This window comes from Mustela nivalis, assembly GCF_964662115.1.
Source record: "Mustela nivalis genome assembly, chromosome: 2".
Classification (NCBI taxonomy): Eukaryota; Metazoa; Chordata; class Mammalia; order Carnivora; family Mustelidae; genus Mustela; species Mustela nivalis.
This window is the reverse complement of record NC_139021.1, coordinates 126,107,844-126,122,625: the sequence shown is the minus strand read 5'-3', so window position 1 is coordinate 126,122,625 and position 14,782 is coordinate 126,107,844. Positions and strand designations below refer to the sequence as shown.

Genomic DNA, 14,782 nt, shown 5'->3' with positions numbered 1-14,782 from the left:
ATTTTATGTCTGAAACAGCTAACCAATACAAATTGATGGCTAGGGTTTCTGTATTAATTTTTTTTTTTTTTTTTGTATCTTCCCATTCCAACAACCAAATTTAACAATTCAGTGTTTCTTTTATAATTCTATGACCATTCCAGAATGTATATGATTTTTTTAATGATTTGCTCTGTGATTTAGAATCTTAAGCATGTGCAGGTTATCTATTATGTAACATGTAATATGTACATAATATTAGATACATAGTCCCTGATAAATAACAAAAATTTATGGAACCAAACATAGGTACTCTGACACACACAAAACCATACAAGTTGTCACTAATAAAATGAGTTTATTTTATATTAAAGTTTTCAAAAAACACATTTGTAAAATTATCCCCATACTAGGCCTGAAGAGAGCCTTTACAAAGAGTTTAAAAAATTACAAAACTGCTTTCTTTTAACTATGAAAGTACACAGATTTAAGAGGTGTTAGGAGAAAATGTTAATTCATGTTCAATTTTTAAAAAGTTAATATACAACAAATCTGTAGGATACTACTAGAAGATTAAATCTTAACCATTTAGAAGAAAAAGTTATATTTTTCTTTCAGAAAGTTTTACTCTTAAATGATATTTACTAAGAGATATACACTGCATATCATAGAAACAATGATCTCAAAATTGCTTAATTGCTTTGGAAATGAATCAGCCTATAGGAACATGTAGGGAATTGCTTGTCAATACATATTAACTCCTTAATTTTAGTGACAAAAGAAAATCAAAATGAAAATTCAGTTCACTCCAATTAAACAAACAAATTACTGATATTTAATAGAAGATAGCTTTGGATTATTTTTAACAACACAAAAGTTCAAGTATTACAGAAGCTCAAACTATGTTATTTCAAAAAAGGAAATGAAAGAAGACATATTTATCTAACCACTGTTTTACAGAAATTTGGAATATTTACATATTTTATAACACTGTAGGAATCTTTGGTGGTGACATATGGATTCAATTCCCTGAAAACACTTTAATAATTTTGTTCCATTGATCTGTGTAGTCAAGTATTTATAATCAGTAATGCTGGCAGTTACCACTTTCTAGCCAAATCCACATACATATAGTGAATTGTGTGGAGGGAATCTTGTGTGGGACCTAAATGGGTTTACATAATTAATTACTTACCAATGACACGTTCTTCTGGCTTGTTTTTTATCCCAGAAAAAAACACGGTAAACGAAAGAACAGATCAACTGTCACTTCCAAACAAACTCGGGATATAGTTAATATTAATGCACAAGTTGAATGAATATATAATAAGATAAAACACCGGGTACAATTTCTGCATAAATTTTAACAGCTACCATAATAGCGCCTTATATAGGCTTGTGCAGCATCTGATGCCCCTTCACCAAACGGTGGTGGTGGGGAAACAAGGCACTATGGTCGAGAGAGAAATTTACCTCTTTTAAAAGCAGTGGACTCAAGCAGAGAACCAAAAATGACCTGTTCCACTTTAAAAGAGACAAAGGTTTATAAGCTTCTCATAATAAGTTCCAAGGAAAGGGCATGCTAAAACACACACAAGAGAAAAGCAGCAAAATTTCAGAAATGTAAAAAAAAAGGAGAAAGGAAATGATGGAATAGCAAAGTGACATCCGCTGCGTCTAAGGCTATAATAGGAACAGATCAGAGGAGGCACTGTGCGAGGAGATGTGCTGAAAAAGGACATGCATTACCCCTTTGCGACCGGTAGTGTCTTGTTTGTAGAAGTGTAGAGGGATAAATAATGTCTCTAATTTGGAACAGTACTTATGAATTTAGTTTAATTAAGGAATAGGTTTAATACTCAGATCTGACTTAGAAAAGATAAAATGGAGCAGAGCAGCCCACACAGGTAATGTTTTCATGTAGAGTCACTTACATGACCGTGTCAGGCTACTTGACATGACACTGCCTTTGGGCAGGAAAGACAAACACGGTGTAGCATTTGTATTAAGTCTGGTACTAGGCAATGTATGTAAAACTCTCTTCCAAGAGTTTATAATCCGAATTCCTAGCAATTTTGAACACAAATAAGAGAATTTTTCTAGAAACCCAAAGGCTACAAATTAGTCAAGGTAAAGCAGATGAAGATAGTCATAGAATTAAACTTTTGGAGAAAAGAAGTTGAGCGAATTTTTTCTTGATGTTATATATCAAGAATGTGAGATAGTCCAGAAAATGTTTTAAGACTTGTATCAAGAGCAGTGTATTAATTAAACTAACGTACTCCTAAATAAACATTCTGTTCTCTGCCAACACTCTGAGGAGGCCCTGAATATACATTGCCAGCTGGTTTCACTTCTTAAAAAGGTAGAAAAGTAAAAGATCTCACAAATCTCACTCATTGGTTTTTTCTTTTTGACAAACAGAACAGTCAAATCAATTACCTGAATTAACTGTACGAATCTGACTACTGATCACTAAAACCACCACCAGAAATAGAGACTTCATAATGCATACTTTATCAATTCCACCTAAAAAAGCCTCTGTGTTCCGTAATTCAAAATCTCATGGATTAAAAAACATTTTTCTAATATCTATTCTAGTAGCTTCTAGTACGTAAGATTAACATCTGTATTTTGCATTGGCACCTATCTTCAGGAAATGAACTCAGCCAGGAGATGGGAGATTTAAGTGATGCTAGTCAATACAGATTTATGAATCAGCAGCACATATCAGTGCTAGGCATGTGAGTGGACCAACTGCTGGATACCTTCAGGACCCTGTTTCACAAAAACTATTTTTAAATGCTGAAAATGTAACCAGTGTTAACAAGAACATGCTGAGTTCAACTATGATGTATGGAAAACTGGCTGATGTTTAAAACAGTTTCTTACCTACAGAGGATTAGACAGTTAAAAATAGTTCAAGTTAACAATGAGCTGTATTTTCATATTATTAGAATCTAATGAACTTAAATGAAACCCACAGGGAAAGAGATGACAAAATTCAAGGCATAGATGTGACATGTCGGGATGTGACAAATAAAAATAAAGACAGTGTCAATAAAACTTAAACATACAGTTGCAAATAAGTAAACAATTTTCAAGTGTGCAAAACTAGTTAGGAATAAAAGTGCTATGTGGAAACCTGGCTTTCAAATATTTGTTTCGAAAACTTTCAGTCAATGGTGGAAAAACCAGAAAGTATTAAAGAGTAAAAATTTAAAGAATACACAAAACACGTTGTATCTTACATTATGCCCTTGTCCTATCACTGCTGGATCAGAGGCCTATTTAATTGCTATCCTCATGTGATAGACAGAATATAAACAGAGGTAAACACAAATACAATAGCACAAAGGCTGATGTATCTTAAACCATAAAAGGACTCTTTTCAAGTATTCTGTGGGCTTGTGTTTCATCTTAACATCCCAGGCACTCAGTGTTGTTGAGGACTTTGAAAACAGATAACACAATTTTCTATTACTTCTGAGATATATATACATACACATAAATAAGCTTTCCATAACTACCTTTAGTAGTCAGGACATGGAAGTAATGGTGAAAGAAATAAAAGCTATTTAAATTGATGAAAATAAACCCTATCACCACCACAATTTAAAGTATTATTTTAATGTGTAAATCCTGAATGAATAACGTTAGCAAAAAAGTCAATGTATTAGTGTAACTTGTCTTGGGATTCTTTAAGTGCAGATGACTAAAAATACACCTGTGGTCTCTTCTTCACTCTGTATTTTAGGGATCCATATCGCACCTGAAGAGAGAAATGTGTCGTGATTACAAATCAGATGATGACTTTCGAACTTTGGGAGAACTGAACAGATCAGGATCATAGTAATAATTGTTTAACTTTTCTAATAGGTATAATCTGTTATCCTAGAAGTGTGCCTCTATACTCAGAAGACCTCACTGCTGATGTCCTCAAAAATGGAGGGGACACTACATTGCGTAGACGCTGTAGGCTATCACCAATGATAACCAATACAAACACTAACTGTAGTTAGTTCTGCTTTGCCTGGTCTGCCAATGGTTCACAATGATCAGAGGCCACAGACTGGATTCCTCCTCCACTTTCTGGACACAAAGACAATGTATTATTATGGATAAACTTCTAGCCCATCCCCATGCGCGGTTGGTTCAAAGCAGAAGTAGGTAGCTATTTTTGTTAGCTGCTCTCTTCACCAGTGTGTAGGGCTGGCATGACCACCGCAGGACTCGCTCTGTGAGAATACCATTTTCTACTCACAGGGGAAGCAGGGATTGAGCATTTTGTAAATTTCCGGAGATCCTAATGTATCCGATCTGACCAGAGAATTTTCAGTGTAACTGCCGATCTCCCCCTCTGTCCTTCCTTTATGGATCCTGAGTGTATCCTGTATGTATCCTGAGTGATAACGCAACAGGGAAAGCCTTTAAAGGGAACCGTTAGGAAGACAGCTCTGTACCTGACTAACCTCTTTGCGGCCCTTCACGGTTTTCACAGATTTCATGCTTTGCGATCTTCGCAGCCCTTTGTGCGTTAACATCTCATCATCTGAATACGGCCGCTCCGCTTCTTCATCGGTTTTCTCATCTCCGTCCTTCAGTGGAATTCCATAACCTAAACGAGGCGTCAAGACCAGCATGTTTTGAGAGGACAGCGCTCCGTCCGTCCATCCGTCCGAGTGCACGTCTTTGCCTGGTTTGTAGTCGCCCCCTCACTCCCCTCCCTTTCTCATCTGGAAAGTGCTCCCTGCCCCGGATCCTCAGTCTCTGCCCTGCGCACTATTCTAGATGAAGCTGATACAAGTTTCCCCCGACCATTCCCATTTTTACTATGCGCTTTTCAGAACAACTCAAAATAATTTAGTTCTGAGTAGGTTAACACCTTGTTCGAAACTCAGAGGGTATAAGCAGGTATATGCTGAGACAGATCTCTTTATGAGCTCTAGACAATCTAAGCAATCTTGTGTTTTACCGAGTTTGTCATTTGTGCCTTTGACTTTCATGAGAAATGAAGGCCTCCTGCCCACCAAGTGACAAAACTTTCGTGGAGATTGTGAATGGGAGGGTAAATGTAAGGAGACAAATAATACCCCAAGGGGCTGGAACCTGGGGCGAGATGTTCACTGGGGGCTGGTGATGGAGATGTTAAACCAACACTGTTGCCGCTGCTGAGATACAACCCAGCTGGACAGGCTACAGTAACTGGAATCACCATGGGCTGTGATGACAGATGTTAGTCAAAGCAAACAGCCAGCCTCGGGAAGGTCAGCATGAAGCTGTGCGGGCATGCTAACAGGCTGCTCTGCATCGCTCAGAAGACTGAACATTGGCCAATCCGCAAACATCCAGGTAGTCAGGCTGGTTATTGTCAGGAAGTCTGACAGCATTCCCGTGCTGGGATTCAGAGATCTGAAGCCTCGGTTCTCAAGCTCAGTAGAGTTTATTAGTATAGACTGATTAGCACACATGCGGAGTCATCTGGAGCCCTTGCTAATACAAAGACTGCTGGGAGGAGGGTGGGGCTGAGGATCTCTGTCTCCCACAAGCCCCCAGGTGACGCTGATGCCACTCAGGGCCTGCATTTTTGAGAGCCACCGCCTGGATGGAGCAATACAGGGGCCCAAATCTATAGCAAGCAGAGTGGTAGCAAGATACACATCAGTCAGAAAGACAAGGGGGAGGTTAGGTTACAAGGCCCCATTAACTTTCAAATTCTCCTTCACTAAGGATAAGGCACATGAATATCTAAACCCTCAGGTGAAGGAAAAAAGGAGTTTTCCCAGGTTCAGGAGGGGCCAAGGGATGGACTCCTTGCACGTGAAGAGAAGACATAGTAAACGTTTATTAATCGGCTCTCCCAGGCCACGAATAACTTCAGACTCATGAAACAAACCATGAAGAGTTGTGAATAAGCTTCTTAGTCTCATAATAAGATACACACCTTTAATTGTACATTATACAAGTATAATTTTATGCCGCCAGACTTCTGGGCTAAAAATTAGGAAGGATTTGGGAGTAGAATCAGTCATAATTTAGGCCAAGATCTTTTGTTCTCCTGACTCAGTCCAGGGAATTGTGTTCTAGGTAGAAGGGAGAGCACCTGCTGGGGGCCATGGTGGGGTGTGGGGTGGGGGGCAGCTGTTTGCTGTTAAGGTTAGCATGGCCCTGGGAGGGACTGAGTCAGTGGTCCAGGCAGGAAGCTCATAATACAGTATTACCTGGGGAAAAAATGTACATACAGAAACAGGAAAAACAACAATGAAACCATTAGAGCTCCTGAGAGTGGGCTTTTAGGTGATGTAAAATTTTTTTTAGTATTATTTTTATAATTGGGGAAAATAAGACAGAAAATTATTTTTAGGTTGCCATTTCTAGATTCTTCTCTATTGCTATTGCTTCCACAATATTCCTGATCCCAGTAAAACTAAGGTAAAATACAGAATGAGGAATCAAGGAAAGAGAAAGGAAGCAACTGTGACCAGAAAGTTCTCTAAGGTCACAGATGAAGCATAAGACTATAGATCAACAAACATGACCCTTGTTATTTTGCCCCTCACTTTATGAATATGATTAGGAATTGGACCTTCATTCAAAAGAAGATTATAAATATAGCTTATCCTTTCTTTGTTTCCTAATTTCAGGTAACAAATCTCGTTAGCTCCCTAATTATGGTTTCAGAGAAATTGATGGATTGATTTGCTGTTCCACAAGTATTAAAAAAAAATTCTAGGGCAGTGCGCTAAATTATTGGGAAACAATGATCGAAAAGACACAACTGTCATTTTTTACCCAAAGAAACTTACAGTCCAATAGGGGAACCAGACTTGAATGGGCATTATTGCAACAGATGCTGTAAATCCAAGATAAGGATGAGGTACTATGCGAGCCCACAGTGAGATAATCAACTCAGCCTCGGGGGCATTCGGGGAGAGAGAGGACTTCTTGTAGGAGGTGGTGGCTAACCTCTGAAGGCTCATGATTCTGTACAACTAGCACATGATGGAATGGGAGAACAAGGCAGGGGAGCTACTGAGTTTGGACCTCATCAGAGAGCAAATATGGAGGGCCACTGAAGCATTTCAAGCAGAAGGATAACATGATGACATCTGGGGTCTTTCAAAGATTCTTTTTTTTTTTTTTAAAGATTTTATTTATTTATTTGACAGACAGAGATTACAAGTAGGCAGAGAGGCAGTCAGAGAGAGGAGGAAGCAGGCTCCCTGCTGAGCAGAGAGTCCGATGTGGGGCTCGATCCCAGGACCCTGGGATCTGACCGGAGCCGAAGGCAGAGGCTTTAATCCACTGAGCCACGCAGGCGCCCCATCAAAGATTCTTTTTACACTTTGGGGAATGAATCAGAAGTAGATAAAAGCTGGAAGCAGGGAGGTTACTGCAGTATGGCAGGTCAGAAATGACGGGGTCCAAGGAGCAAAGAAAGAGACAGTAGCCAAACTGGGGCTCTATTAGAAGATGGAATTGACAAGTTTAACTTGGCAATTTACTCAACCAAACCGTGCATCAAAAAGAGAGGGGTCAAGTCAAATACCTCACTAAAATGTGCATCTTCTATTCCACTTACAAACCTGGAAATGAGTATGAATGAACACTCTGCTGTGAGTGCTGGAAATGTTAATCAAAGTTGTCCAAGCATTTAGAAGTGTTGGGAGCAGCGGGGAGAGGCGAGACTATGAGGGAAGTCCAGAACTGGGTGGCATCCCACAGCAGGGATTCGGCGGGGCGGCGGAGTGCTTGATGGGACTGACAAGCCGGGGCAAAGTGAGGCTGCTGGTGCCATTCAAAGTGTTTCTGAGGATCACTGATCTACACTGGACAGGGTCCTCATGCGCAAGAGTAGTGACCAGGGACCCAAGGCTGTATGACCCTGGGCTCTGTCTCCACTTTAGGAAACTAAGCTGGTATTTCCACAGCTCCATCTGAGAGCTGGTATATTTTAAGATTCTTCCCCTTACGGTAATAATAAAAGCCAACATTAATCCAGTACTTAGCAATCCACTGCTTTAAGCGGGTTCTGCATATTAACCTAAGTGCAAAAATCACAAAAAGTTTGACCCGGAAGAAGACCTATGTTAGAAGACGGGCGTACTTGACCACCTTTTAGCGGTGAGACCCAGGCCTCTCCAGGCCTTTGCTTTCTTGTATGGTAAGGAGGTGAAACAGATGAGAGCTGATGAATGTCAACTCTGACCCAATTGAGCTATCAGGAGCATTATATTGAGGGGGCCTGTGAGCCAGAGTGGGAAAGTACCAAAGAAAGTACCCAAGTCCTTCAGCAACGGCTGCCACCGTGGGCACTAGAGCAGGGAGCAGGCAAGATACCTGTTTGCCATCTTTGACTAAAGCAGTGCTAAAGTTGTTACCTGCTCAAATTACTGAATTCCTAGTTCCAGCCCAACTGTACCACAAAGTGTAGCCCTTTTATAAGTGAGAAAGAGAACCTTGGACACCTCATTTCTGTCACTGACTATGTAGTTATTAGACCCTGACAGGTATTTTAATCTCCTTCTGCCTCAGTTTAATTAACTAAAAAAAATGGGGCACCTGGGTGGCTCAGTTGGTTGAACGTCTGCCTTTTGCTCAGGCCATGATCCTGGGGTCCTGGAATCAAGCCCCATGTCAGGCTCCCTGCTCAGCAGGGAGCCTGCTTCTCCCTCTGCTACTCCCCCTGTTTGTGCTCTCTTGCTCATACTCTCTCAAGTAAATGATTAGAATCTTTAAAAAACTATTTAAAAAATAAAGATTAGGGGCATCTGGATGGCTCAGCTGGTTAAGTGTCTATCCGCCTTCAGCTCAGATCATGATCCCAGGGTCCTGGAATAGAGCCCCACATAGGGGGAGTGGGGTCTGTTTGGTCAGTGGGGAGTCTGCTTCTACCTCTGCCCCTGCTGGTGCTCTGTAAAATGAATAAAATCTTTAAAAAAATAAAAATAAATAAATAAAGATGAAATACTTAAACTGTGTAGTCATCTTAAGGAGTAAATAAATATGTAAAGCACCTAAAGCAAAACAAAAAATATGTGTTTTATTTCTTTATTTACTGCTATTGAAACTGAATATTGGGCTGTTTTTAACTGATACGGATGCAGCAGTATCTTTGCAGATAAAATATTCCCACTTATTACAATGTGATCTTCTTTCAGGGAATGTGAACACCATGTTCAAGGTGTCCATTTTCTTACAAAGAAGCATTTGTGCTTTAGTGACAACATGCAAACTTAAATCACCATCAAAGTAGGACTTCTCTTGACCACTTAACCTCAAACCACTCAGAGCTGGCCACTATGAGTTTTCAAATTGGACTCAAATTTCCAGATATTTGAGTTTGCTTGTGGGAACAAGCAGAGCATCTGAGGTAAATTTACTGATCACATGAACCAGTACACAGACTTTGTAATGTAGATGCAATTACACCCTGAAAAAATTACTATTTTTTCTTGAGGAATTCTGGAAGTAAATGAATAAAAAAATAATTCATGACATTAAAAAAAAAAAAAAATGAGTATCAGGGCGCCTGGGTGGTTCAGTTGGTGAAATGTCTGCTTTCAGCTCAGATCATGATCCTGGGGTCCTGGGATCGAGCCTCATGTCAGGCTCCCTGCTCACCAAGGAATCTGCTTCTCTCTCTCTCTCTGCCTTTCTGCTTGCTCAGGTGCCGTCTCTCTCTCTCAAATAAATAGATAAAATCTTTTTAAAAAATGAGTATCTTAAATATTTTTCAAAAGGAAGAGTACTGTTCTTTCTCGTTTTAAAAATAGGTTGATTAAAAAAAAAAAATCACTGAAGTCCCATACTCAGAACTGAACACTGTTGATATTTCAGCAATACCCTTGCAAACTCTTTCCTATGCATACACATTTGAAAAGTAATTCCAATTTATTAATGCATTTCATCTATGTATTGTATCTCTACAGCACTTTGTTTTATTGCTATTATTTATTTCCCCACGATCTGGATGTTTTCATGTCAGCAAGTATGGACTGAATGTATGAATTTTCATGGCTAATAAACCACACTTCTGCTTAACCATTTTTTTTTTTTAGGTATTTGGTTTGTTCCAGTATTTTGTTACTATAAACAATGAGATGGACATTCTTAGACACACAACTTTGAACACTTGTTTGATTGTTTCTTTATGACGTAAGTCCTAGAAGTTTCTTGCTGAGTTAAAGGGAATAAATTTTGATAGTTATTGCCAGATTGTCATCAAAAAGGATCATTCCACTTAAGCCTCATAAAAAGTGTTTGAGAGTGTTTGTTTCCCAACATGCTTGCTGTGGTGATTTTAAAACATGACCATAAATTCTGACACTTTTCTCCTCTTCCCTTAGATTTTTTTGGTATTTTTTTAAGGTTATCTCCATGTCCAACATGGAGCTTGAACTCACGATCCCAAGATCAAGAGTCGAGTCCCACGCTCCTGAGCCAGCCAGGTGCCCCTCCTCTTCCCTAGATCTCCAGGATGTGTGTATGTATTTATCTCATAGAACTGCCCTTAAGCAGAAGTGCTGCTGCCTGATTCCTGCCACTTCTCTTGGAAGATGGGCTCTGGGAGCTTTTAGCTGCCAGGTAGGAAGTGCCAAAACTCAGAGAGCACGTAAAGAAACGTAGAGAAGGAGAGGCGAGAGAGGCCCCACCTGTTTGAGCCATCCGCTGTGACTCTTCCCAGCTATCACATCAGATGTGTGGGTGACGAAGCCTTTGCCATTATGACTCTAGCGCTAGGTGCTGTTCCCTATGCCTGCAGTAAGAGCAGGAACTGCCTCCCTGAGCCCAGTCGACCCCAGATTCAGGAGCAAAATAAATGACTGTGACTTTTTTTTAAGGCCATTGTTTGTAGTTCGTTACACAGAAATAGAGAACTAGAATAGTTACCAACCCAGAACACTGCTAATTAAGAAAATCTTTTTGCCAATCTGGTGAGCAAAAATTACTATTATTACCATTTTAATTTACTGTTTCTTTGACTGTGAGGCTGAGTATCTTTTTCATGTAGTAATTGGTCAGCTGTATTCTTTGGTAGAATTAACAATAATTGGCTTGTAAGAATTCTTTGCATGGTTAAAATCTGAGCCCTTTGCCTGTATCAGATGAGAATATTTCTTCTAGTTTGTTTTTTTATGGCATGGAATATTTTTCCCTTCTATGTTATACATTTTTTTAATATAGAGAACGAACTCTCAAGCTTTTCCTTTTATGTCTTCTGGTATTGATGCCATGCTTAAGAAGTCTGGCACATTAGGGCGCCTGGGAGACTCAGTCAGTTAAGCATCTGCCTTCAGCTCAGGTCGTGACCCCAGGGTACTGGGATGGAGCCCTGATTTAAGCTCCCCACTCAGTGGGAAGCCTGCTTCTCCCTCTCCCCCTCCTCCCTTCAAGAGCTCTCTGTCAAATAAATACATTAAAAAAAAAAAAAAGAGTCTGTCATATCCTAAGGGTATATAAATAGATACTCAGGAATGTCCCACTATATTATAGCTCAGTGGCTTACATTTAAGTCTTAATCTTTTAGGTATTTTGATGAAAGGCTTGAGGTAGAGGTGTAACTTCATTTCCTACCCCATCTCCTAAGTCTAGCAATTATTCTGACACCACTTATTTATCTGCCTTTCCCCCACCCACCTGAAAGGCCATCATCCCCATTCAATAAACTTCCACGTATATCTGGATTGTGTTTACACAGACGATCTATAATTATCTTCTCTTCAACTATTCCTGTCCTGGAACCTTACTACGTTTTAAAAATATTTTCGAGAGAGAACGTTTTTGTTAAATTTCTTCCTTAGGGAAGAAAGAGCTTCCACTCTGTAGGAAGTTTGGAAGTTGGGCAAAGTAATGCATATTAAAATTTTAATTTAATAACTGGACAAGTCCCTTTTTTGTACTGCTACTACTTATTCATATCTCTCTAATCTTAAATTATTTTAATTTCATGGCTTAAAATTTAACAGAAGAACTAAATAGGACCTTACTATCTTTTTTTTTAAATTAAATTGATTTATTTATTTTCAGAAAAACAGTATTCATTATTTTTTCACCACACCCAGTGCTCCACGCAATCCATGCCCTCTATAATACCCACCACCTGGTACCCCGACGTCCCCCCCCCCCACCACTTCAAACCCCTCAGATTGTTTTTCAGAGTCCATAGTCTCTCATGATTCACCTCCACTTGATCTTAGCCAAAAGGCCGAGAAGCGATAACCTTCCAATTTACCCCAACTCCCTTCTCCTCTCTAACACCCCTTGTCCTCCATGATATTTGCTATGCTCCACAAAGGGATCTTACTATCTTAAAATAGTTTTGTCACATCATTTTAAGTTTAATAGACGAATATCATAAAGAGAGCTATGGATTTTCATATTTATTACCTTGTTTTCATTTAAATATTAGAATATCATTCTTAGCCAATTCTAAAGTATAATTATTAACAAACTGCTGGCAAAGGGCTCAGGTAACTGGTCCAAGTGAAGCAAAATATATACAGTAGATCCTAGAATCAAAATCAGTAATTTTTAAATGTATATTAAGAAAATGCCTATTTTGGAAACTACTTTTACATTGTTAATTTATTAAGGGTAACGGTTCAAAGTTCTATGGTTCTCATTCTTAAAGATAAATCAATGGCCAATGCTTAATTACTAGCAGTCACCTACCTTTTGAAGTCATCCACTCTAGAGAGAATTCAGAAGTAAATTCACTATTTTTCTCTATAGGATGGAACTGTTATTGTATTTCTCAAATTGAGTTCAATATAAAGGACGATTTTTAACCTCTCTCAAAATAAAACCACTTTCAAAAACAAAAACACTGGATAGCCTTGTACCTTATGAGCTTTAACAATATAGAAATAAGAAATGTCATTAAGATCTTAACTTTCAGCTGAGTCTTGAACTACAACTTTCTTACATTGTGGTAAAATGACTAAGGAGCGATGTCTTTTTATTTATGGGTATATTTCTAGGATAAGAATAATTTGTTGAAGTTTTAGAACATATTGACTCTGCCATGCTCCTAATTTATATCAGAAATACCTACAAGTCAGTTCTTGAACAAGAATATGTCATTTCAATATCTTCCCCACTGCAGTAATCCTATTTACAAACTGAGTCACCCTCTGTCACCCACTTCAAGCTTTTTATCTTGTGAGTCAATATCCTTATTTGTTCACGGCATTTACAGTAAAGAGTGTTTAACTATACAACCCCTTAGATGTCGCTACACAGTTTGAATTGAAAGACGGCTGGTCACAGGTCTGAACTGGTGCCGGTGGTGGGGAGGTAGGAGCCGTCACACAGAGGGCATCTAAAAACTCATGGAGGCCCAAGAGGCTACAGTTCCTTTCTTAGTTGGATAATCTTTAGAGTCAACAAAAGGCAAGCCCCAACTTCATTCAGAGAAAATTGAGAGAAAGAGAACTCCAGTAAAGGGTAAATTCACAGACATCAGCGTGAATCGCGTCTACTCAAATTCAGAGAGTTACCATGTATTATTTTCGTACCCACCTGGACTCAAAATTCCAATTGCGCAAGGAAGAATACATCAAAACAAACAAAACAAAACAAACAAAGCGCACCTGCTGATTCACCGGAGACTGATTTACTTTTCTTTCTTGTTTCTTGTAGAGGCTGGAATGGTCTCTGTCCCACAGGCTCATCACCTTGGATAGCTGTTAGATCATGCATACTAAAACTTCGTAAACGTTCTGTTATTGCTCCTTGGCTCTATTTAACAGAGAAGTGATAGATCCGAGAAAAAAAAACAACAACAACACACACTTTAAAATATTTCATAGGCTAACATTTAAGTTTCTCCCAACATTTTATCATGAGGCTGATTTTATTATGAAACTTTCAGAAAAGGTGAAAGAACAGCACAGTGAGCAGCCCTAGATTGTTTCTAGTTTGCTGTATTTTCTTCACTACGCATCTACCATCTATCCATCCATCAGCCCATTTTTAAAACGCATTTCAAAGTAAGTTCTAGACATTGCATTCCCAAACATTTCAGCTTCATAATTTGTTTTAAATGTTTAAAAAAAAAAAAAAAAGTATGATGAGCTTACCCTTCTGAGTAGATAGCAACCATTATTTTGCTCTCTCCTAAAACTGGCCCTTGGGGACTTATGATTTACAAGTTTTTAAAGTAAAAGACATACTGTTTAACTTTTTCTTTTTAGATTTTATTTATTTATTTTATTTGAGAGAGAAAGCGCATGGGGGGGGGGACAAAAAGAGAGAGAGGGGGAAAGAATCTCAAGCTGACTTCCTGCTGAGGGCAGAGTTGGTTACAAGCCGGAGATCGTGACCTGAGCCAAACCAAGAACTGGTAGGTTAATGGACTGACCCACCCAGGCAACCCAAAGACATACTCTTTTAAAGATAAGCTAAGTCAGGAGTGGTAATGACTCTACTTAGTATAAGGTTTAAAAAAAAAAAAATTAAAAGCCAAAGAATATTGGATACAAAAATGATATCTAGTTAATGAATTTACTATCTGGCAAGGCGTATCTACTACTATGCAATTTGACTTTAAGTCGTTTTGCTTATTTCTTCATTTAAAAGATTTTATTTATTTATTTGAGAGAGAGAGAATAAACGGGGGAAGGGTAGAGGAAAAGGGAGAAGCAGTCCTAGTGAGCGTGGGCCCGGATGCGGCCAATCCTAGGACCTGGAGATCATCACCTGATGGAAGTCAGATGCTTAACTGACTGAGCCACCCAGGTGCCCCTCAGTTTAAGTTATTTGAAAGCCTTAACAATATGATAGACACTGGGCACATGTG

The 14,782-nt window shown here is 39.0% G+C and overlaps 1 protein-coding gene across 2 annotated transcripts in view; it reads right to left on the bottom strand.

The window, feature by feature from the left end:
- Positions 1-317: 317 nt before the first annotated feature.
- Positions 318-14,782, bottom strand: part of REEP3 (receptor accessory protein 3) — a 96,710-nt gene continuing 82,245 nt past the window's right edge. Inside the window, exons 6-8 of one of the 2 annotated variants that reach the window (XM_082720128.1) lie at positions 13,575-13,722; positions 4,452-4,597; positions 318-3,751 (exon numbers count right to left, since the gene is read on the bottom strand). In XM_082720128.1, coding sequence (XP_082576254.1) covers positions 3,695-3,751; positions 4,452-4,597; positions 13,575-13,722 — 351 coding nt within the window. In that variant the 3' untranslated portion in view covers positions 318-3,694. Of the gene's footprint in view, positions 3,752-4,442; positions 4,598-13,574; positions 13,723-14,782 lie in introns of both variants that reach the window. The other variant, XM_082720127.1, reaches the window with a different exon arrangement.